This window comes from Myotis yumanensis, unplaced genomic scaffold (genome assembly GCF_028538775.1).
Source record: "Myotis yumanensis isolate MYYU_CA2020_CCGP unplaced genomic scaffold, mMyoYum1.0.hap1 SCAF_16, whole genome shotgun sequence".
Classification (NCBI taxonomy): Eukaryota; Metazoa; Chordata; class Mammalia; order Chiroptera; family Vespertilionidae; genus Myotis; species Myotis yumanensis.
The window spans coordinates 31,984,355-32,010,292 of record NW_027223767.1 but is presented as its reverse complement, the minus strand read 5'-3'; the positions used below and the strand labels follow the sequence as shown (position 1 = coordinate 32,010,292).

The 25,938-nt window shown below is 34.8% G+C and overlaps 1 protein-coding gene and 1 pseudogene across 1 annotated transcript in view; one reads left to right on the top strand and one right to left on the bottom strand.

The window, feature by feature from the left end:
- The window catches only part of BRIP1 (BRCA1 interacting DNA helicase 1), a 111,962-nt gene that overhangs the window by 25,549 nt on the left and 60,475 nt on the right, over window positions 1–25,938 (top strand). Inside the window, exons 6-10 of the mRNA XM_070393325.1 lie at window positions 12,750–13,040; window positions 15,492–15,713; window positions 18,267–18,466; window positions 21,386–21,518; window positions 23,173–23,327. Coding sequence (XP_070249426.1) covers window positions 12,750–13,040; window positions 15,492–15,713; window positions 18,267–18,466; window positions 21,386–21,518; window positions 23,173–23,327 — 1,001 coding nt within the window. The remainder of the gene's footprint in view (window positions 1–12,749; window positions 13,041–15,491; window positions 15,714–18,266; window positions 18,467–21,385; window positions 21,519–23,172; window positions 23,328–25,938) is intronic.
- Window positions 542–1,435, bottom strand: LOC138994535 (armadillo repeat-containing protein 10 pseudogene; annotated as a pseudogene).

The window sequence follows — 25,938 nt, the reverse complement described above, 5'->3', positions numbered from 1 at the left end:
TTACTAATTTTCTGCTTGCTAGGTCCATCCATTTCTGATAGAGGAAGCATTTTTCCTAAAGTTTACAATTTTCATGGGCTAGAATAGATTCTAATGATTGGGATAGACTTCCGAAAGCAGGACGGCTAGGCTGGCAGGTGGACTCAAGAGCTTAGGATCTCATTGTTACTAAAAGAACAAGGTCATTCCTAAGGCAGTTCTGAAACAATCACATACTAATGTTCTCTCAGATGAGTAACTACAAATCAAAGTAAACAGTAGAAGAGTAGCTGACACATAAAAAGGTCACTGTCACCTCATGTCGAGGAAATAATTGAAGTAGCTCAGCAAATAATAAAATAAAAAGAAATGTTTCAGAACAAGCTGTTACATTCATTTGGTATCAATAAAATGGTCCAAAATAAACCAGAAGACCATGACAAGTTATAGCTGTGTAAATGATGAAATCTGATATTTACTGTTTAAATTCAGCAGCTGAAAGAATCCCTTTGTAAAGATGAAAATGAAGTTTACATTACTCTGGAAAAATATGACCTACCAGTTAGAATTTGGATATTATTGTTACCTTTTCCTTCATGTCTACATCATGGTGATAAATGCTCATATTTCCTGGCACATTCTTCTCCATGTAATAGGGAAAACAGTGAACCTTTAGTGAAAATAGGCTGAATAGCTAAATGGCCTTCCGTTTTGAGGCAGTTATTTATATTCTGAAAGAGTGTAAGACCTTGAAGAAGAATCTCCTTTGCCACATGACCATCATAAAGGGAAAGGAATGATGTATCCACTTGGGCACCAAGTTGTCCTTCTGTCATGGCTGGAGTTTCAGACAAATTCAACAGCAGTTTCAAAACTTGAATGTTGGTGCTTCTATTTCCTGAAAGCAGCACTTCGAACAGGTCTGTAATGTAACTGTTAGGCATGTGCTGGTGGTCTTTGGTAACTGTCATGTTTGTTAACCATCTCAGTCCCACCAGTTGCACAGGGGAGTTCAGAGGACCAGAGAAGACATACCTTTATCGTGAATTGATTTTTAACATTCACACTCAGGTTACTCAGTGTATTGAAAGCTTTCTTTTTAATATTGTGGTTGGGATTGTTGATTTTGCTACCAACAATTGGAATACCAACCAATTCACGAATAATGACTTAAGCTGAAAAGGCTGCATTGTTACCCAAAGTGACCAAATCTCTTTAAATACAGGATCCTCAGTTGACTCAAGTAGATAAAGGAGTTCTGAAGTTGTTCAGCATTTAGAACAACATCATATGAACCATTGTTTAAGTCTTCTGCAAACTGGGAGGACGCAACCCACGACACATGACTTTCTCCCCTCTGGCCCCGTGTCAGCCTATAAATGCAATAGCCCCTGAGGACCAGGCCACCCAGCCCCCATTCAGGGAGCCATCCATACTGCCTCTGGGGCTGGGGCATAGGTAAGGGCGTGGGAGGCTCTTGGGTGCAGGGATCTAGGAAGCAAGCAGGTCCCGCAGCCACCCTAGCTGCATCATGATAATTTGATATGTATATATAGATTGTAAAAGAATTCCTCCCATCTAGTTAATTAACACATCCTGTCAATAATTTCTTAAATGTATTTGTAAGTTGATTTTTAGGTAATTTTTTATTTCTATATAATTGGGATTTTTTATTTTGTTACATTTTCTAATTAGTTGTGGTTTTATACAGTGGGGCCTTGACTTACGAGTTTAATTCGTTCCGAGACCGAGCTCGTTAAGGAGCTCGTTAACTCAAATTACTCTGTCAACTCAATGCAAAAAATCGGCCAAGACAGCTGGTATCTCAAAAAACTCGTTAGTCAGGACACTCATAAGTCAAGGCCCTACTGTATATGACTAATTTTTTTTTTTTTTTTACCAAACCACATTTATTATTTTTTTTGTACCAAACCTCATTAATGAATTCTTTGATTGTTTGTAATAGTTTCAAAGTTTTCTTATGTTTTCCAAGTATACAATCATATCTTTTATAAGTAATGATCATTTTACCTGTTTTGTAATTTTATATATCTAGGGAAAAAGTATAAGTGTAATTATAGTAACAGATAGAATGATCATTTAATTTATTGTCCGAACCAGGACACTTTTGAGAATGAAGATGGTAGGGAGCATTATTAATTAATCTGAAACAACAGATGTAAACTAGAAAATATGGTTATCTTTGTCTTGTTTGAGACCTTAATGGGAATGCTTCTAGTTTATCCCCATTAAGCATGATACTAGCTTTTGGGGGGGGGGGGGGGGAATATATATATAGTAAGATATAATTTTTTGTCATAATAGAGAAGAATCATTTGTATATTACTTAGCATTTTAATCAAGAATGAATATTAAACTATAGAGATAAATATGATTTTTCATATTTTATTTTTTGATATGTTAAACTATATTAATAGATGTCCTAATCCTGAAAAGGATATATCCATTTGTTCTTGGCTTTTTGGTTTTTTTCAAGTGTGTGTGTGTGTGTGTGTGTGTGTGTGTATACAAGAGTCCTGTTTGCTATTATTAGAATTCATTAGTGATGTCACTTGATATTTTTGGTGAGAGAAAGCTTATATAGATTTGTTTTAAGATCATTGTTGTATTTGTTTTATAAAAAAGAATTTGTAAACTCTTCCTTATATTTAAAATCTTCTATTAAGGAAATTTTATACACAAAGTAGAAAGAGGACAGGATAGTGAACCTCCTTGTGCCCATCACATAGCTTTAACAGTTATCAATATTTTGCCATTTTACCTCTGTGTTTGTTTTATTTATCCCATGTCATTTTCTTCTTTTCTTTCTTTGGGGGTGATTGGTAGAAGAAAGTGTGGGACTGGGATATTTTAAAGAAACTAGAAGACATCATACCTATTTGCCCATAAATAATCTTCTGTACTAATAAAAGAGAAAGATGCAAATTGATGGTACCTTCACGATGCCCACCAGCCAATCAGGAGCGAGTATGCAAATTAACCCAACAAAGATGGCAGGTTAATTTGCATACGCAGGTGCCGAGCAACCGGGGGCAGGGCGGGATGCTTGTGTTGTTGCCATGGTGATGACGCAGGTGTTCGGCACCGCCCCGGCGGCTCTGGGCCAGAATGAAGGCAGAAAGGCAGCTCCAGGCTGGAGTGAAGGCAGAAAGGCGGTTCCTGCCGGAGCAAAGGTGGTGTCAGCAGCCAGGGGAAGGAAGGCCCATTCTTGCACGAATCTTCATGCATCGGGCCTCTAGTTTAATATATATTTCTAACAGATAAAGACTTAAAAAAAATAACAATAACTGGGTGGGGGCAGGCCAGAAGAAGTCAATGGGGGAAAAATGGGGACATATGTATTACTTTCAACAAAGATTTTTTAAAAACAAAAGAAATATAGCAGTGACTATTTAAAGATATTATTATAGCTAAAAATAATTAACAGTAGTTCTTTGTCTAATACCCAATCTGTTTACAGTTGTGTTTGTTTAAAAAATGTCATTTTACAGAGGCTTTTAAAATCAGATTCCAAATGTAAATGCATGACATTTCTTTTAAGAGAGAAGCCATTTATTTGTTGAAAAAAACAAATAAATGCTTTACTTGTCTTATAGGATTTCTCATATTTAGGATGTTTTTAATTTTATCCTTATGGTTTCATTTAAGATAGAGGTCTGTCCCCATATTTCTAGTAATAGTAGTTAGATTTAGCGGTTGAATTAGATTCAGGTTTGATTTTGTCCTTGTTTTTTATTTTTTCAGGAATAACACAAAGTGCTATATGCTTTGTGTTGCATTGCTCAGGAGGGAAATAATGTCCAGTTATCTCTTTTTATAACAATAGATCCGGATTATGTTTTCATGTCATTTAATATTTTTTCTACAAAATTTTAAATGACTGCATTGCATTCTGTTGATGGCTGTTCCATAAATTATGTTTATATTTTATGGCTGGATGTTTAGGTGAGAGTCTTCTTCATTCACTATGCTAATTACTCAGTGTTTTTATTATTTTGAAGACTCACAGACTTTAATTTAGGGAAATTCTATTTTGTGATTTCTTTGATAATTTTCAGCAGATTTTAGCCTCACTGGGCTCTTTCTTATAGTATGATTATTCCTTTGTCAAAAGATGTACTATTTTCTTGAATAGTGTAATGAGAGTTTACTTGTGTTTTTTTAAAATGATCCCTAAATTATGTGAGTTTCCTTCAGAGTGAATTTTCATATCTTTTTTTGCTCATTCTCTTCTACACCTTTGGTTTTTTCATATACTGGCTATCTTTGATTGTCAGTTCATATTTAGGGCAAAAGGATTGGGTGGCTGGTGTAGGTTTTTTCAGCTTTTATATAAACTGAATGTTTTGTATCGGGGCATGGTGAGGGCAAAGTCCCTGCTTTAGGTGGGCAGAGAGCTGGCTATGAGACTGTGGGCTCTTTAAAAGTCTGAACGAGGAGAACTTTATTCAGGGAAGTCAATATTTAAGCTTGAATACACCCTAGAAGCTTTAGCTTTCCTAATATTTAATTCAGTTTTTTAGAGGAGAGGCATCTGGTGTCTGCTAACTGCCTGCTTTCTGTATGAGATAGATTGGGATGCTGATTAGGTTAATTGTCCTGTTTTTCAAATCTGATTATCCCCCTGATTTTAGTTTTATTTCTCATTCTCTTCCTCTGTTGATCCTGCTGACTAAGTAGGATTCCATTGAGCATGGAATCCAACTTCCCAGGTAATTCTAGTACCCATCTGACACCATAAATAGTTATTACAGTATTGTCAACTATATTGCTTATGCTATACTTTACATTCCCATGATTATTTTTATAACTGGCAATTCATATTTCTTAATCCCTTTCACTTTTTTCACCACCCCCCAAATCTCTGTTTGTTTCTGTTTTGTTTGTTAATTTTGATGTAGATGAGAGGCAGGATCTAACTAATTTTTCTCCAAATAGTCATTTGTCTAAATATTAATTGAATAATTTCCCACTGATTTGAAATGCTACCTGACTTAATCAGAGTGGTTTGCTTTTGAAGAAATAGAAGCCTACTCAAAGAAAGATCAAGCAGGAAATACAACTGCCCTTACTGAAACTCAGAAGTTTTTAGCTAGCTTCTCTCTTCTCTTTGAGGCCTCAAGTGTGGCTTCCCTGCCTCTCTTCTTCTTCTTCTTCTTCTTCTTTTTTCTGTAGACTGGTTTTCTCTTTTATATGACCTTACCATGACATTGCAAAACGGAAGCCTTTAAGACTACAAGACGGTCTGGTCTGTTCCTTATAGTTAATTAACTTAGTTTACATGGCCCAAGTACCAATTCCTAGTGAAGTGAATTTACTTCATCTTGTTATGCCTGGGATTGAATTTGGGCATGTGTTATTAATGTAAGTATTAGGTGAACCTTTTCAGCAGGGGCTATAGATGATGAACTGTTTTCAGAATAAAGGGTGGGACACATGTCTTAAGAGGTGCCTAGTACAGCGTCTTTATCATATGTACAAAAATCTTCATATGTTCATGTTGACCAGTGTCACCCCAATCAATTTAATAAATAAATATATATAAAAAAGGAATATATACTATTCTTTCCCATTAAAAATATTTTGGTTATTCTCACTAGTAGTTTCTTTCCAGATTAAATGTAGAACCTATAGTTATACTTTAAATCTACACTCATCACTAGCCATATGTGACTTTATTTTAATTAATTAAAACTAAAATTCAGTTCTTTCATTACACTAATCACATTTCAGGTGCTCAATAGCTGCATATGGGTAGTGGCAAGTGTATTGAATAGTGCAGATAAAGAACATGCTATCATTGCAGAAAGCTTTCTTGGGTAGTGCTTCTTTAAGGCTTGTCTATTGATAACTTATCTAATTTTTAAAAAAATATATTTTTATTTATTTCATAGAGGAAGGGAGAGAGAGATAGAAACATTAATGATGGGATAGAATCATCTATCAGCTGCCTCCTGCACACCCACCACTGGGGATCAAGCCCACAACCTGGGCATGTGCCCTGACTGGTAATTGATCTGTGACCTCCTGGTTCATAGGTTGATGGTCAACCACTGTGCAACACTGGCCAGGTAGATAATTTATCTAATTTTTAAAGCCCATGGAAGAAGCAAAAATATTTTGTATAGGGTTCTTTTATACTATTTTGGTCAATATGTGGAAGATGATATCAAGATAGCTATGTTTTCTCATTTTAAAAGGTTGATGGAAGAAAGTTTGAAAATTACCAATATACCATAAAGGAGAAAATAAAAATCTCCTGCGACCCCAAGGGATAGGAGTTTTAAATAGCTTTTTTGAAGTATATAAGTGGACATAGTGTGCAGTTGTATTAATTTTCACCTACTAAATAATATGTCTTTTGACTACAGTTTCTCTACTCCTGGGATATTTTTTATCCATGTCTTGCTTGTTTGGATTTTATAATCATAGTTTTGTTCAAGAAGAACACATAAGTATATTTCTTATATTACATCAAGAGGCATGTGATGCCAATTTGTCTCACTGATGATGGCAGGTTTGATCACTTTGTTGAAGTGGTGACTGCCAGGTCTCTCCATTATAAAGGCACATTTTCCTTTTGTAATTAATAAGTAATCTGGGGTAATACTTAAAGACTATGTGAATATCTTTTTTCCCAACAACTTTTCACCTAATGATTTTAACATCCATTTAGGTAGCTTGCAGGAATCAATTATTACAAGGGAGTTGCAAAATGGTGTATAAAAATTCTATCATTTATCATTCTATTTAACAATTTTTAGCTGGCATTCTTCTCTAAAATTAAAATTCAGTTCCCCTCCCTGCCCATCTCTCTCTCCTTTGATTCTATATTTCCCCCCACCCTTTTTTTTTTTTTTTTAATATAAGCACCCCAGGTATTTTTTATGAAGTTGGTCAGTGTGACTCATCACTATACTTTGGGACTCATTGCTATGTATAGCCACATCTGTGTAAAGTGATGTTAATCCAGGAGAACTTTACTTTATAGCAGGTCGGACATTTTTATATGTTTGACTTAAACTGAGAATTCTTATTCTTATAGAATAAGATGGTTCAAGTATTAACATAGATAAAAATTATACCACTTTGGGTTTTTCTTGATTAATTCTACTGAAACATAAACTTTTCAGAAACTGGGGCAACTGTGTTAAGGAATTCCCATTTACACTAGGCAAGAAAGTAAACAGTAAGTGGAGAGTAGGGTAACAAACACTTATGGTATCAAAAAACAACCGTGAAAAGGATCTGTCTTAATGTGCTAGCCCATTGCAGTTTAACATATTGCTTACAACCTTCACAATAGAATTTGAGTGACTTCAGTTACACATTCCAGGAGACTGGCAGTCTGTTACAATCAGAGTCTGAACTTTAGAGCAGGCTAATTTACAGCGATGGGATGAAGAAAGTTGTGGATTTGTATTACACACTCTCACCTGACACTGTATCTGATCCCTTACCTACTGATTGACATCTTGAATGAGCTCTTTGAAGCAAGTTCCAGCTTAATTAAAACGTTTGCTTGGTTAGCAGTGATCTGTGAAAGCCTGTGATAAATATTGAATCAGGTTCACCTGCTGGTGGCTGTGAGTGGATAAACAGCTGCTTTGTGCAGTTTAATCATGAAACTGTGGCGGTAGAGTACTACTACTGTTTGAATTTTTTAAAAAGAATAGTTGAAAAGGTATAGTTATGTCACTTTTGCTATCTTGCTAGAGTGTGTGCTTATGTGAGATTTTGCACAACAGATATTCTGTACCTGTTTAGATGGTTTGGACAACAGCAAATGGTTGATAAAGATGAATAATAAACCCTGTTTTTTATGCCTCAAGATTGTAATATAATTCCTCACTCATTGGCTTTTTACCACTAGCTCTATATGTGCATGACTTTTTGAAATAAAAAGGGCAGTATTTTGCTTTTTTGCCAAGTTAAATGGTAGATGATAATAAATCTTAAAGCTTTAAGATTTGAGGTTATGAATTCTAACTTCTCCACAAATTTATTGTGTTTTGTAGTAACTTGAAGAACTTTTTGTTTTACTTTTTTCATCTGTAAAATGGAATTTAAAATTAATATTACTGAACTGTTTTAGAATTATGTTAATATTAAGTAATTAAAAAATATAAAAAAAGAAATGAATTTGCAGGTAGTGGAGGAATCTTTATAAAATTAGTAGAGGCCTGGTGCATGGATTCGTGCACTGGTGGGGTCCCTTGGCCTGGCCTGTGGGGATTGGGCCGAAAACGGCTCTCCGACATCCCCTGAGGGGTCCCGGATTGTGAGAGGGCGTAGGCCAGGCCGAGGGACCCCACCGTGCATGAATACATGCACTGGGCCTCTAGTATGCATATAAGATCTTTGGTTAATGTCTTCCCACTCCCCCTACCCGCTTCGGTCTAAGATTCATCAGTCTGTTCCATGTTTCCATGCCTGTGGTTTCTGCTCCTGCATTGAGCGTCTGCCCCCTGGTGGTCAGTGCACGTCATAGCTACTGGCTGGTTGGCTGGTTGGTCAGTTGCTTAAGCTTTTATATATATATATATATATATATATATATATATATATATATATATATATCGTGTGAATTATAATTTTGTTTATTTCTTTAAAAATATTTTTTATTGATTTGTAGAGGGAGAGGAAGGGAGAGGGAGAATAAGGGAGAGAGAGAGTGGGAGAAAGAGAGAGAAACATCAGTGTGAGCTGCCTCCTGAATGCCCCCTACTGGAGATTATGCCCTGACCAGGAATGTAACGCAACCTTTCAGTGTATGAGACGATGCACAACCAACTGAGCCACACTGGACAGGGCTCAGTTTGTTTATTTCTCTGCAGTATAATTGTGTCTGGCCGATATGGTTATAAAGAAAATGCTGTTTCCATTTGATTTCCATATAAAATCAGACATAAGTTTTGGGGTAAAGCCGTCACCCAAATAAATAGCAGTCTTCTTTGAGCACCTGATGAATATTATGGAGTAACTTTCTAGAAATGCACAAAAACTTGTGTCTGTAGTTTATGGGTCATCTCTAACCCTCTGTAATAGTTCATCGACCCTAATTTAAAATATGCCTTTGTCATTTTCTATTTCTAAGCATATTTAATCACCATGCTTATTTTTATTTTTTAAGTATTCAGGTATAGTAATTGTTTTTGTTGTAAGCAGAGGTTGGAGAAAGTTATGAAATTTTAGAGATTGACACTGTGCTATCTTAATCTACTTGAACTTCTAAATATGGCTTTGTGAAAGAAATACTGGCAAGGACTCAGCAGTTTTGGCCTTTTTTTCAAGATGAAATCATAAAATCTTTCTTCATCTTTTCAAGGAATTTAGATATATGTCTCTATATACCAGGTAAAATGAGGGACTAGATCAGGGGTGGGCAAACTTTTTGACTCGAGGGCCACAATGGGTTCTTAAACTGGACCGGAGGGCCGGAACAAACGCATGGATGGAGTGTTTGTGTGAACTAATATAAATTCAAAGTAAACATCATTACATAAAAGGGTACGGTCTTTTTTTTTTTTTTTTTTTTTAGTTTTATTCATTTCAAACGGGCCGGATCCGGCCCGGGGGCCGTAGTTTGCCCACGGCTGGACTAGATAGAAGTTTTTAGAAGAACATTTTCCAAAAATCCCTGTATGCTGACATTCTAAGAATAGTTTTAGCTACTGTATATTTGAAATGTATTTTTGAGTAATTGAATCCTGCATAATAATAGGTTTATGCTATTATTTGGGTTGGGTTTTCTTGCCTTTTGTGGAAGTAAAAGGACTCCATAGACAGTTTCTAGCTATGGGAGAAGAAGCCCTCTCTTAAAGAGTTTGCTTCTGCCACTCAGTATAGCTGCTTTACAGATCATAGAGAGTACAGGTTTTGGGGAGCCCATGTGTTTTATCTTTCTTAAAGTGTCTTTCTTTTTTAAATTTATTGTCGCCACTATTACAGATGCCCCCCATTCCCCTTTGCCCACCTCTATCCTTAAAGTGTCTTATCTATCTTTTAAAGTGTTAGCCTTTCATTGAATTAAAGTATACTATGACCTCCTGCCATTTCTCTTTTCAAGATTATTTCTCTAGTTTTCTTACAGCATTGAATGTTGCTGACTTGGCTACAAATAATTCTTTTTTGTTATTAAATGTCTTTTTGAAGCCTCTGTCCTATTGCCATATTTATTTTTTTCCATTCTCAAATATGATTGTACCAAATCCTTTCATAGATCATTCCTGAAGAAACAATTTCTTTTTACAATAGCAAAAGAAAAAGAATCAACTTTTTTTCTTAAATTCTTTCTTCTACTCTACTTGCCCATCCACCCACTGAAAAACTATCTTCTTGAGGACTCACTTTAAGTTGATAGATGGTGTGATGATTTCAGAGCACTTTAAATCTTAAAACAAAACAAAGAAAAACATGTTAATATAAAATTTGCCATCATTTATAATTTTTTAAATTATGAAATGAAAAACAAATTTAAGATACCTTAATAAAACTGCTCTAGTGGAAACATTTTCTGAAACTAGTGCTTGATCTTAGTTTTTGTTAGTACAGCTATAAGCATAACATTTAAAAATAAACACATTCATTATTTAAATTATTAGTGCCCAATTCACACCTTTTAAAAAGTTTGAATACAAAGCAGCAACTTATAAAGTTGTGTAATAGCTTCTTTTTTTGTTTGAAAAAATTATATGAAAGATGTATTTATACATATATGAAAGGTCTAAAGTTATAATGAATTATTTGGGATGGGGAGCTAGTTTATTTTGTGTATTTCTGTGTTGTTTGAATTTTTTGGTCGGGGGAAAAAGTGGAATTACAAGGTATAGGACAGGTGATAAACTTTTAAGTGGAATTGGTGTTGAAAAGTGTTCCTTCCATCAAAATATAGATGATGTCCAAGCCTTCAAAAAAGACCACTTTACTCGATTACTTTTATGTTTGGATAGAATAGATCCACATAGTATACAGCAATGATTAGACCCCAGCTTTTTAATATTCAGGATAAATTTAACTATCATAGGGAAGAGAAATAGTATAATTGAGTGAAAAGATTGAAGGTATAAAAAAGTAAACTAATTCTGCTACCTAGAGTTACCCTAATTCTTTTACTGTGTTAATTAATTAATGTGATCATTGCAAAGGCCAAAAAAGAATTCAGTCAGAAATATCATGATATAATTTGCATCCCATTTTTGTGTGTGACCATAAATTGTCAGATATTGCAATATATGTAACATAAACCACATGTCAGCTGTTTCCTGCCTCACTGTTGACAAGAGCCCCATTCATAACTCTTCTTTTTATCCTTTCAGTGAATAAGTAATTATTCAATATAGAAGGCAGGATATTTGGAACTGGCTATTTAATGTGGCAGCACTCTGTAATGAAATCTGCTGTTACTGGCAACCTGAGAGGGGAATGTAACAATTCCAGCATAGCTGTAACTTTATCTGCTTTGACTGTTTATTTGGCACATCAGTGAACCTTTTATCCCAGTGAGTGACAGTTCCAGAAGGGTCACATTTACATCCATTCTATCATGTATTGTAATATTTAATGGCGGACAAGGTTGAGTGAGACTGGCAGTAATTTGAACTTGCTTTTCCACTGAGTTGAGGCTAAAAGACAGCTTGAGCCCCAGTATTGTGGTGTAACATGCTATGACTTAGCATTTGTTGATGAAGGCTAATCTTACTGATTATATTTTTTTCAAAACACTTCAGTTAAATGGTATATTTGTTCTACTAAACTATAACTCTACACTACAAATTCTCTTACGCTACTGTGCTACTTAGCTTTTTCCCCCCCATTAGTGATCACTTCTATAAACTAACCATTTCATGGAATTTCTCTTAATAAGGCTGCACTCTGTCTCATATGTATAGTAATTAAGGTTAAAGTTAGGTAGTAGTTATGAAGAATCCATGAGTTCTAATATATAGCATTAAACTGCTTTTTATTTTTGAGAGTTTAGAAATAGGAGAGAAAAAAATCAGGTAAACATTAGACTGTATTCCTGAAATTCCATATATGGTGTATTTAAGGAGACATTTATATAACTATTTCAATTATGAAACTGAATTACGAGTAAAATTGTCCAGGAAAAGGTGTCCTGAATGATAATTTTACTGATGGATTTGCATTTTATGACAGGTAATTGAATTTCAGATATACTTGTTCCACACAAGCAACTTGCCTTTATTATTAAATATTAATAATATGCATTCATTTTCATACCTTTGCTAGAGAATAGTTTTTGCTTCTGTTGTTCAGTGATACTTAGATTCAACTTGATATTTCTATTTTTTTGTAAGCTATATTTTAAATACTTTAAAAATATAGGTATATTACAGGATATTTAAATGGGCTGTGCTGTAAACAAAATAGTACTATCAATTCTAAGCTCACTTGTTCACTTGAAGCCTAAGCAAAAATTAAAATTATCTAATTGTAATTTATGAAAGACTAAAGTTAAAATGTATTTAAAGCATTTGGAATTTGAGAGTTGGAGTGGTATGTAGGAACCAGTGCAAATATGAAAATATCATTTATAAGTTTTAAGAGTGAAAGAGAACCAATTTGAAACGGAATTTGTAGTTTTTCTTTAATGGCAAGTATTAGATGGTATCTTGATATTTTTTGAAAGTTGTGATTCATTACTATGGGTTCTGATTCTTTGAGAGGTTTGATGACATTTTTTATGGTAGTTCAGACGTTAGTTATCTTTTTCTTTTCTTATACAGCCCTCTGGTCACTGTGCTAGGTGCTGTTGTTCTACTAAACAAGGAAACAGTCAAGATTCTTCAAATGCCACTAAGAAGGATCATGGGGGGAAATCCAAGATACCAAAAATATATTTTGGGACACGTACACACAAGCAGATTGCTCAAATTACTAGAGAGCTCCGGAGGACAGCGTACTCAAGGGTCCCAATGACTATTCTTTCCAGCAGGGATCATACTTGTGTCCATCCTGAAGTAGTAGGTAACTTCAACAGAAATGAAAAGTGCATGGAATTGCTGGATGGAAAAAATGTGAGTAAAGTTACTTTGTTTTTGAGAAAAAAATAAGGTTAAAAGGATTACATTAACTCAATTTTTTTGTTTATTTTTTATATATACATTTCCAGTTATAATCAAATAACTTGAAATAAAATTAATTGCTAGTATTAATATTTTTTGAAAACTAATTTTACCACAAGAAAAATCTTTATTCAAGTTTAAAATTATGGTTTTTGTCCTAAAGTTTGGGGATATTTAATTCCTTGAAATTAATTTTCATTTAAACCAGATGTCTTCTTAACTTTCTTATAAGTCAAACATAGATGATGTCATATGAAGAGATAAAAGTATTTAAATGGACTAGATTTAATTAATGTCTTATACATATTTAAAACTTCAAAGGAATATAGTTTATTTAGGTTTTCTTTGAGCAAATTTTAAAATGTTTTTTTAATTGAATGAGAAATATAATGATTACCTTGTCTCATTCTGATTAACACAAACTTCTGTTTACAAAAAATTATATTAAATTACTAACTTTAAAGATATGTCATTGTGGTTTTGAAGTTTTCCAGGAAAATCTAGATTGACATGAATTTGGACTAGAAATTTGGTGGAAATAGAGAAGTCTTTCTTACTAAAGACACGACTTTTAAATAATATTTTGGCATAGTATTAGTTTGGTAGTTTGTGTCCCTGTTTGATAACTAGCTTACTCTAAAATGGAAGTTACGAGTCTGTAATTATACCCAGAAATTATTGGTGAACTATAAATTGATAGTAGATGAAATGACCGATGATATTTTAATACATTTTTAAAGTTCAATTTTTCACTAGTATTTTGTCAGAGTTATTTTTACACAAAAGGAGATGGCTATAGCCCCTAAAGTTTCATTTAATTGATATATCACCTTCACTATATAATGTAAATAAATTATTTTATATTATGCTTTTCTTTCTCTGCTTTATTTTATTAGATGGAAATTTATTCAAGCTTTGTTTGGGATATTAAAATGATGTTTCAATAGGCATTCAGACATGTGAATATGAAGTAGAAGTACTAGGGAACTTGTTCAGAGTCAGGAAGAGAATACAGATTATTGAATCAAACCATTGTTGAAAATACTATTTACATATTTATTTCCAATAAGTTCTTCTTAATTGAGGAACTGTGAAATCTTCACAATATTTAAAAAGTTCTCTTCAAGGAGAGATGAAAATAGTAAGAAGTCAAATACTAAAAAAATAATAAAATAGAGAAAAGGCTCTTCATGATAAAAACCCATAAAGTTTGTGCACTTTTAAGTAGACTTCTTTCCATAAGTGGTTAATTAATCTACTGGATTCCTCAAATTCTTGAAATTTCTCTTTTGTCTATATAGTTTATGCAAAAAGACTTGGCATTGCCTATTTTTTACTTGTTATTGGGAAAATTTTACCATAATCGATTATTATCTCCTTATTAAAAGCAATTATAAAGTTTAAGATTGTGCATTGAAAGCAGATAATCTTATTTTATGTAATCCCTAGAATACTGTAGTGCTGGTTATGTTTTTTGATTGATCTTTACTGTCATAAGTTTGAATCGTGTAAAAATAAAAAGTAATTCAGTAGACTTCAATGTTTAGAATTTTTCATTAGCATTTAGTTTCTGTTTTAAAGTAAACAAGCCTTTAAAAAATATTAGCTATGTACATAATTGAATATACCTGCTTTTAGTTGTTTGTCTTGACCTAATTTTGCCTCAGAATGCTTAGCTCATAGGCATACATGAACATTCTTTTTCTTGTTCCCAAGCCCTTAGGGTAATTTGGTATTGTAATGAGGGCCAATTACAAAGTCACCATAGGTGTCTATGTTTACTGTGGCTGAATTACCAAAGCGAAATGATAAATAGATAACTGACAGTTTGAGTGAAAAAGAGTGTAAAGTGTGATAACGCTTTAATTGACAGACTGCCCTCAGGGTTGTGTTACACTGCTAAAATGGATGAGCTTTTCTGGTTTTGCTATCAGCCTGTACAGGAGTGTCATTCTAAGTGCCCTTAAAGTGTAAACTTTCTGATTTTTTGGCTTGATCCAAAGGCACATGTGTTTTTGTTCACTGTTTCTTTTATGAATGTGCTCTTATACTGGAAATGCAATGCATTTATCTGTTAAAAGTTAATTTTGTTTCAGTTAAGAAAAAATTACCTTAACTAGCCCCAGAAGTAATTTTAAAATAATATTTCAGGTATGCAAGAATATCTACTTTTGTTAGGATGAGATTTAACAGTTTTTAATCATAGACTGTGAAGTCACCTACCTTAGTGATCATTTTGTACAAATACAAGTTTTCTGATTAGTTTGGGATGGTAGACATGGTATAATTTGTCTCATCTTTGCTTTGTGGCTTTAATGATGTTACTAAAATTCTGAGATAAACTTGTTTTATTTCTCTGTGCCAATATTGGTTCACATTTCAATTATGCATATTTGTTTTTAGGGCAAATCCTGCTATTTTTATCATGGTGTTCATAAAATTAGTGGTCAACACACATTCCAGACTCTCCAAGGGATGTGCAAGGCCTGGGACATAGAAGAACTCGTTAGCTTGGGGAAAAAATTAAAGGCATGTCCATATTACACAGCACGAGAACTAATAGAAGACGCTGACATAATATTTTGTCCCTACAACTATCTTCTAGATGCACAAATAAGGGAAAGTGTGAGTAGATACGTAAAAATTAGAGCTTTTTTCCTACTTATTGGGATATACATGGTGAATGTGAAAGCTTTTAGATGTTTTAATGTCTTTTATTTTTTTGTTTTATAGTTAATGTATGTAAGTGTATAAAACAGATTAGAGTACTGAAACATATTGTAAGGTGTAGTAAAAATTGAATTTTAGATCTTGTCACTTTGATTTCCAAAGTAATAAGTACTTTTAATGGGATTATAGCAGCGTTTTCATCACTTAGTTAGTGGTGACATTTTGGACTGGATAATTCCTTGTTGTGTTGGGCTGTCTTGTGCATTATAGGATGTTTAACAGCTTCTCTGTTTTTACCCACTAGACGCCAGTAGCACCCTCACATGGTAATAATAAAAAATGTCTCCAGACTTTGCCAAATATACCCTGGGGGGCAAAATTGCCCAGTTATGACCCATTTATAGCTATCACTCTCTCCATTTATGAATAGTCAGAAAGAATTATTTTAAAATATCTGAAGAATCTGTTTTGGAGAATTTATGTTGGAAGAATATTCATACTATACAAATTATGCTTTGTGAGCTTTTGAGAAGTGAACTTTGTATACATCATTTGTGTTTATTTGCCTGGTTTTTCTTAGAGACATCCAATTGTTTCAGCATAAGAAAAAAATACCCAGAATAACTTGGTATATTCAATTGTTATTTCTCTCTTTAGATCTGACTGCAAAACTCTAGCTTTCTATTTCCTTAAGTTTGAAATGAATAGAATTATGTTTACTACCCCTACTATCCTGCCTCTTATCCTATGTCTTGACTAAGTCTCTTTCTTCTGAGCAACTCTGCAGACCAGTCTTCTAATATTACTTTTGTTAATCTTTCCTCTGCTTAAAAATCTCATAGTGCTCTTTGCTCATTGGGTAAAGTCCATATTTCTTAAGCTTACTTTCAAGTTCTTAATAGTCTGACCTGAATCTGCTCTTTCAGCCTTCTCTGCTGCAAACTCGCAACTGGAACCCCTCAAAAATTACCTCATAGTGGTAATTACCTGGCTGGGTAGCTCAGTTGGTTAGAGCGTCGTCTCGATATACCAAGGTTGTGGGTTTGATCCCCAATCAGGGCACATACAAGAATTTATGGAATATAATGAACAACATAAACTGATGAACAAAAACAGATCCAGAGACAGAGAAGCATCGATCAGACCGTCAAACCTCAGAGGGAAGGTAGGGGAGGGTGCGGGTAAGGGGGAGAGATCAACCAAAGGACTTGTATGCATGCATATAAGCCTAACCAATGGACACAGACAACAGGGGGGTGAGGGCATGAGTGGGGGGGGGGGGCAATGGGGCGATAAGGACACATATTAATACCTTAATCAATAAAGAAAAAAATTAAAAAAGAAGAATCAACCAAGGAATGCATAAATAAGTGAAACAACAAGTCAATGTTTCTCTCTAAAATCAATCAAGCAATAAAAATTACCTTATAGTCCCCTGAGGACTCCTTGTTATTTCCTATATCTCTGCTTTTTTATTTTTAACCACTGAGCCATTTGGCCAGGCCTGTGTTTCTGCTTTTGATGACACCTGTGTTGAAATGCCCTACTCTCTTCTATCCAAATCCAAGTCCTATTCCTCCTTAAGCCCCGTGAATTTCCTACTCTTCTATGGTTCTTTCTCAGTCATCTTCAACCCTCTGTATATTATTATTTCTTCAGAGTAACTCATTGACAGTTGCTTTGTGACATTTCTTGGTGTTAGGACTTTTCCAATGGCAAGTGACACAAACTCAGCTTCATTAGAGCTTAATAAAAACCACTTGACTAACTCTTCATTGTGATGGCTTTATGTTCAGGCAAGTTCTTTTCAATGGGAACAAAGATAACCATAGGTAGCTAGCTAGCTAACCTGGAAAAAAGAACATGATCTTATATTAGTCACCCCAAATTACTCTGATTGGCCTAGTTTGGATCTCATATCCATTCTTGTACCAGTCACTGTGACCATGTAGGGATGTAATACTTTTTTTAATTGACAAGCCTAGTCTCTTAGTCTACCCATGTAGTAAGAGTGATGTCCCTTGATTAACAGATTAACAGTCCTACCAACATCACACAGGAGTTGGGGAAGAGCGGTTCTTACAATGAAGTGTTGCAGGACAGACTGAAATGAAAGATACATTAATGTTTTGAGTCTTTTGAATCTTGTATTGTTATTTTACTTTTAAAGGTTTTTTTTTACTCTGCTTTTTAAATTATGTTGGAGACCCCTTCATAGAGGGATTTTTATGCTCCTTTGTGTAGCCAGCTGTACTTTAATCCAGGCTCATTTAACACATTATTTTGGTTGTGATAGGTTTGCAAAGTATTTTGAGAGTGAAAAATGGCAAACTTTGTAATGTTGAGCTGATATTTGGTTGGCTTTAGTGCTTTAGAAGTTTTAAGGCCTGGAATCAGTTGCACATGCAATATTGGCCTATAGTGTGAATTTTTAAATGAAACATCTTACCTACTGCTGTTAAATGCATTTTGCTGAAAGCTTTACGGGGAATTTTTTTTATCTTATAGATGGATATCAATCTGAAAGAACAGGTTGTCATTTTAGATGAAGCTCATAACATTGAGGACTGTGCTCGGGAATCAGCAAGTTATAGCATAACGGAAGTTCAGCTTCGGTTTGCTCGAGATGAACTAGATAGCATGGTCAACAATAACATAAGGAAGAAAGACCATGAACCCTTACAAGCTGTGTGCTGCAGTCTCATTAAGTAAGAACATTTGTCTATCAGTGTCATTTGTGCTGCCTTTGTATTAAAAACGTTTTATTTTGCAGAGTATTTTATTGTTAGCAAACTTTGGCCAGGCTACTTTGGAAATGGATTGTTCCTTATCAGTTGAACTTTTAAAAATAGGCCTAGTCCAAACTTTTGTCTTATTCAAAAAACATAATGGACAGAATAGATTTTTTTAAATTGATAATTGTGAATCTTATTTTTAATTTAACAGGATAATTTTATAGCCAATTATGCTGTGTATAGGACATTGGGCTGTACATAAATTAATGGTTTTAATGAACATTTTAAAATTCTGGATATGGCTTTAATTTATTGCTTTATCGTCCAGTTTGAGTAGAATTCTGGTTTAATGAATTTCAATTAACCAATATTTCAGTACTATAAAATAATATATTTAGCAGTAATTTCATTAAGATTTATATTACATAATTTCTCTTTCATTAGACATTAGGTTTTTTATCTCTTTACTAGAGGCCTGGTGCAAAATTCGTGCACTTGGGGGGGATCCCTCAGCCTGGATTGCGAGGGGGCACAGGCCAGGCCGAGGGACCCCACTGGTGCACGATTGGAGCTGGAGAGGGATCGTGGGAGGGCTCCAGGGTGTGTCCAGCCTGTATCACTCAGTCCTGATTGGCTGGACCCCAGTAGCAAGCTAACCTACCAGTTGGAGCATCTGCCCCTGCTGGTCAGTGAACGTCATAGCCACTGGTCGACCAGTCGACTGTCTGCCCCTTGGTGGTCAGTGCACATCATAGCGAGCGGTTGAGCAGTCTTAGCATATCATTAGTATATTACGCTTTGATTGGTTGAATGGATGACCGGACACTTAGCATATTAGGCTTTTATTATATAGGATCTTAGAAAAAACCTCCCCTGACTCTACAACCTATTTCATTTATCTCAGCATTTTTCTGTTCCTTTAATAGTATACTTTTTAAAAATGTGCAAGTTACATAGTCACATGTTTGAACAGAAAAGATATACACAAATTTCTGTTGTAAAAACCTCCTTCTCACCCCACCCCCATATGCTTAGTTCTTGTCCTCCTATACAAATTTATCATTTAGTGCATGTTTATGGATAATGAGTCCATTCTTTCTCAATTTTTTGATAGTTCTTGTTTTGTTTGATGTCTAAATGTTGAAGTGCCTCAGGACTTTGTCCTAGGACCTCATTTCATTTCTAGCTCTGCATTTCTCCTAAATTATATAACCCAGTCCCACAGCAGTACTGCCGAGGCCTGAACCTATGTCTAGCCCCAACCTCTCCCAGGAGTTGCTATGTTCATGAATCCAACTATACTTTATATCTTTGTTTGGATATAAAATTTCAGCTTTCCAAAACAAAACTTATTCCCTTCCCCTACCTAACCCCCTGTCTTTCTCATCTAAGCAAACAGTACTTATCATTTTCTCAAATAGAAAATTTAAGTATAATTCTCGATTACCGCCCCACCTCATTCAATTTATCAGTAAGTCTTGTAAATGCCACCTGCACAATATATCCCAAATTCCTGTCTCATGTCTACCATTCAACTAGAATACTGTAACAGCCTCCTAACCAGTCTCTGCTTTCACTCTTACCTTTCTCCATTGTGACTTTGAAGCAGGAATCATCTTTTAAACACTTAGAATAGATGGTCTCTCTCTCTTATTTAAAATCCTCCATTTAAAACCTTCTCATTGCATTTTGAATAGAATTCAAATTTCTTATCCTGGCTTAACAAGATCTGATTCTTGCTTATCACTCTAACATTATTCATGCCATTATTCCTTTTTGCCCATTGTGTTGCAAATACATTGGCTTTCTTCAGGTCCTTAAAGGAGGATAATTTGTGAACCACCTCAGGATCTTTGCATGATTTTCTTCTGGTCCTCCCAGTACTGGGTACATTTTGCTTTCAATACTGCCATGACTAAGTACATTTGCCTTCAATTGTTAGAATAAATGTTACCTCAGGGAGAGCCTTCTTGATATTCAAATTAAAGTAGCAATTAGATTATATTAATCTAATTTAGTTTCATTATACTTCTTATTATTACCTGATATTTTCTTGTTCATGTATTTGTTTCTAAATTTCTTTCTTCCTTTAGTAGAATGTAATTTCCATGAGAATAAGGGCCTTCCCTATTTTATGTACTGCTGTATTTCTACTACCTAGTATAGTTGTCTGGCATAATAATTGGCATTTAAGCACTTATTGGATGTACACATGTGTATATAAATTAATGAATATATTTATATATTTTCTAGTAATTCACTTTTTAAAAAAATATATTTTTATTGATTACAGAGAGGAAGGGAGAGGGACAGAGAGAAACATCAATGATGAGAGAGAATCACTGATCGGCTGCCTCCTGCACACCCCCTACTGCGGATCGAGCCCACAACCCAGGCATGTGCCCTTAACCAGGAATCGAACCAGGGACCTTTCAGTCCGCAGGCCAATGCTCTACCCACTGAGCAAAACCAGCCAGGGCTCTACTAATTCTCTTTTTTGTGTGTTAATATGTAACTTAAATTTTTTTATTAGGTAGTTTTGTATTTCCTTTAATGTGTATTTGGGATGAAGCTCCCAAGACATGGCTCTCATTCGGCGAGAGTCAAGTAAAGCAGCTGAATCCACAAAACGCTGCCTGTTTTTCTTTTGTGAATAAAAGCTTGTTTGTATGTTTTCTGATTGAAAGCTTGCTTTTAGCTATGTGAATGTTTATTTTGTAATACTGGTATGAGATTTGCATGCTTTTAGGACACAAATATGTCTTAATTAATCCATATTTGTGTCCTAAGATCTTCAAGGAATCCAGATGAACATATCTCAATTCTCTGTTCTGTGAAAATGGTGCCTATAGGATGATACTGGTTGATGGGGACTATTTTATTTTATTCCAGTTGGTTAGAAGCAAACTCTGAACATCTTGTGGAACGGGATTATGAATCATCCTGTAAAATATGGAGTGGAAGTGAAATGCTCTTAAATTTCCACAAAATGGGCATCACCACTGCTACTTTTCCCATTTTGCAGGTAAGATTTCCACCTGTGGGAATTCATTTAGTGAATTAGAAATGATTAATAGTGAATAAGTTTTATCCAGGGTAAAAAATATAGCAATTTGTTTTAAAATTTTGTAATGTAAGTTTGACAGGCTTATGTGTGATGGCATAAATTATGGATGAAAAAGTAGTAGTATTTAGTTTGAAGGAAATGAGGCTTAAAGAAATGAATTGCTTATCTATATTATAAAAACCCAGTGGTCCTAATGCTGTAAGGACCAAAGACTTGTCACCAGGAGGCTGCGTGCGTGGCGAGGCGCACACGGTGGGCAGGGACTTGACTCTGGGTCTCGTGGCACAGTGGGACTTGGGGGTCCCAGGTATCGCGCAATTTCCCCCGGGTCTGAGTCTCACGCGATTTCGCGCGCTGGACCACTAGTTTAAAGATAAAAGAAGTCAATATTTTTAGGTTGTAAATTTATTTTGTTAATTGTAAAAGTTAAAAATTTGGAAAATAAATAGATAAGAAGTTTATATTTTGTTCTCAGAATAGTGGTTATATAAACCTAGGTGGATGGAGATCGTGAGTGGGCTATGGGATACTGTGAACATTATGAAATAGTATGCAAAATGTTATGAGTATGTGATTTGTTTTTGTGTATCTCGTGAGGTAGGGAATCCATTTTGATTTCCTGTATGGATAGTGAATTTTCTCATCATTTACTAAATAGTCCACTTTTCCCTCTATTTGTAATGCCATATCTGTCACATCTAATTTTTCATTCATGTGTGAATTTAATTTTGAACTCTATTCTATGATTCTGTTTATCTAAACCAGCGGTTCTCAACCTGTGGGTCGTGACCCTGTTGGGGGTCGAACAACCCTTTCACAGAGGTCGCCTAAGACTATCGGAAAACACATATATAATTATATATTGTTTTTGTGATTAATCACTATGCTTTAATTATGTTCAATTTGTAACAATGAAAATACATCCTGCATATCAGATATTTACATTATGATTCATAACAGTAGCAAAATTACAGTTATGAAGTAGCAACGAAAATAATTTTGTGATTGGGGGTCACCACAACATGAGGAACTATATTAAAGGGTCACGGCATTAGGAAGGTTGAGAACCACTGATCTAAACTGTCATATGTGTTATTACTGTTAGAAAAATGCTGATATATCTGGTAAGGCATATCTCTTCACTTCGTTCTTTTCCTTGGGAATGATCTTGGCTATTCTTGGCCTTACTCTGCCATTTGAATTTTAGAATTAGCTTTGGTTCATTCATTTAATTTTTCTTGTAATATAGTCGTATTATTTTGAGTATCAGAGTACACTGAAAATAATTCAGACATTTAGGTGACATATCAACTCTTAAGCTCCATGGAGATGCCATTTGGTAAGTACATTTTTATGAGTTCATTAATTTTGAAGGGTACTAAATAATATCTTGATTACCTGAAGATATAATGAACCTCCTAAATATATAATTTTATTAAAGGTCTTTGAAGATAATGTGGGAACCTAAAGCATATTATTAGCATTTGTATATTAGTAATGTCTGCCTAAAATTTCAATGTATATTTCATTTGGGTTTCATTATAGCTTTGAAAAGTTTGTTTTACTCCTTAACACTTCCCCACTGTATACTTAATATTGTAATTTCTTATAGGGACATTTTTCTGCTGTCCTTCAAAAAGAAGAAAAAATGTTAATGGTTCATGGTAAAGAGGAGACAAGAGAAGTACCTGTTATTAGTGCTTCAACTCAAATAATGCTCAAAGGACTTTTTATGGTGCTTGACTATCTTTTTAGGCAAAATAGCAGGTAAATGAAGATATCTGATCTGTATTTTTTCTCTTAAAAATATTAGCCTTGCCCTAACCGGTTTGGCTCTGTGGATAGAACATCGGCCTGCAGACTGAAAGGTCCCAGGTTCGATTCCGGTCAAGGGCATGTACCTTGGTTGCGGGCACATCCCCAGTAGGAGGTGTGCAGGAGGCAGCTGATCAATGTTTCTCTCTCATCGATGTTTCTAACTCTTTATCCCTCTCTCTTCCTCTCTGTAAAAAAATGAATAAAATATATTAAAAAAAATTAGCCTTATTGGATGTTAGCATGTGTTTAATACATTCTTATTTTGTATGAGTACATAGGATAATAATAAACAATTGGTGGAAATATTGCTCTTCTTGGCACAGATTCAGATTAATTGAAATTAGTCTTTATTAATGGAAATAAGTATTGAAATCAATAGATACACTAATTCAGCATTAAGTTTATAGTCCTCTAGGACTAAATTTAAGCATATAAGTTATCTTTTAAATATAGTTTACATATGTTTCTTCCAGTATTAGAAAGTTTCTTATTGCATAAAGCCTCTATTTAGTGAATTGTGGAAAATGAAAAGCAGTTATGGTACTCCCTGATTCTAGTATTTTGTTTTTTAAATTGTGGTATTATGTACATAACATAAAATTTATCCTCTTAAACATTTTTAAGTGTACATTTTAGTAGCATTAAGTAGATTCACATTGTTGTGCAACCACCACCACTAACCATTTCTAGAACTTTTTTGTCATCCCAAATAGGAACTCTACACCCATGAAACAATATCTCCCAAATATCTACCATTTTCCTCTCTTCACAGCGTCTATTCTACTTTCATCTTTATGGATTTGCCCTTTCTTGGTATCTCATATAAGTGGAACCATATATATTTGTTCTTTTGTGTCTGGCTTATTTCACTTTTCAAGGTTCATCTGTGCTGTAACATATATCAGAATAGCATTCTTTTTTAATGGCTGATTAATATTCTATATATATATCACATTTAGTTTACCATTTTGATGTACATTTGAATTGTTTGCACCTTTTGCCAATCTACTTATATAAAAACCCTGGGTGTAACATCATGTCCAGAACCTCGACCAACTGGAAGGAAGTCAGTCCTGCAGGGGTCGTCTTGGAAACGGCTGTGCCCTCCCCCAGCTGTTTCCCGGAGGGCGAGGTTTCAGGCAGGAACCCACCCTCAGAACTGAGCGTGGAAGTACTGAGTCTGGCCTTCAAACCAGACCCTGACAGTAGGGAGGAGGCAGCCCCATTCCTCACAGAATCTGCTTTTGGAGAATAGCTTGCTATCAGTGGCCTGCCAGCCAGGAACCCCATTCACCTGCACCCCAGATCCTGACAGGAGGGAGGAGGGAGCCCCATTCCTCATGGAATCCACAGGTGGCCAGCTTGCTGTCAGGGGCCTGCCAGCTAGGAATCCTATTCACCTGCATATCTGTATAAAGTTTTAATACATTATATTAGAGGTTGTGGTGGTACTGTTTTACCCACAGTGTCTACAGGAATTGCTGCAAATTTACTTCTTGGTGGAAGCACCTTTCATTCCCAATATAAATTACCGATTCTATTAAATGAAACTTCAATTTCTAGACTCAATATAAAGAGTGAAGTTGCTAAAACTATTAAAAAGGCGCAACTTCTCATTATTGATGAATGCACCATGGCATCCAGTCATGCTATAAACGCCATAGACAGATTACTAAGACAAATTTGAATGTTATATTTGGTGGGAAAGTTCTCCTTCTTGGAGGAGATTTTCGACAATGTCTCAGTATTGTACCACATGCTATGTGATCGGCCATAGTACAAACGAGTTTAAAGTACTGCAATGTTTGGGGATGTTTCAGAAAGTTGTCTCTTACAACAAATATGAGATCAGAGGATTCTGCTTATAGTGGATGGTTAGTAAAACTTGGAGATGGCAAACTTGATAGCAGTTTTCATTTAGGAGTGGATATTATTGAAATCCCCTGTGAAATGATTTGTAATGGATCTATTATTGAAGTTACCTTTGGAAATACTATATCTATAGATAATATTAAAAATACATCTAAATGTGCAATTCTTTGTCCAAAAAGTGAGCATGTTCAAAAATTAAACGAAGAAATTTTGGATATACTCGATGGAGATTTTCACACATATTTGAGTGATGATTCCATTGATTCCATAGATGATGCTGAAAAGGAAAATTTTCCCATCGAATTTCTTAGTATTACTCCTTCGGCAATGTCATGTCATAAATTAAAATTGAAAGTGGGTGCAATCATCATACTATTGAGAAATCTCAGTAGTAAATGGGGTCTTTGTAATGGTACCAGATTTATTATCAAAAGATTAAGACCTAACATTATCGAAGCTGAAGTATTAACAGGATCTGCAGAGGGAGAGGTTGTTCTGATTGCAAGAATTAATTTGTCCCCATCTGACACTGGCCTCCCATTTAAATTGATTCAACGATGGTTTTCTGTGATGCCAGCATTTGTAATGACTGTTAATAAATCACAAGGACAAACTCTAGACAGAGTAGGCATATTCCTACCTGAACCCGTTTTTGCACATGGGTCAGTTATATGTTGCTTTCTCTCGA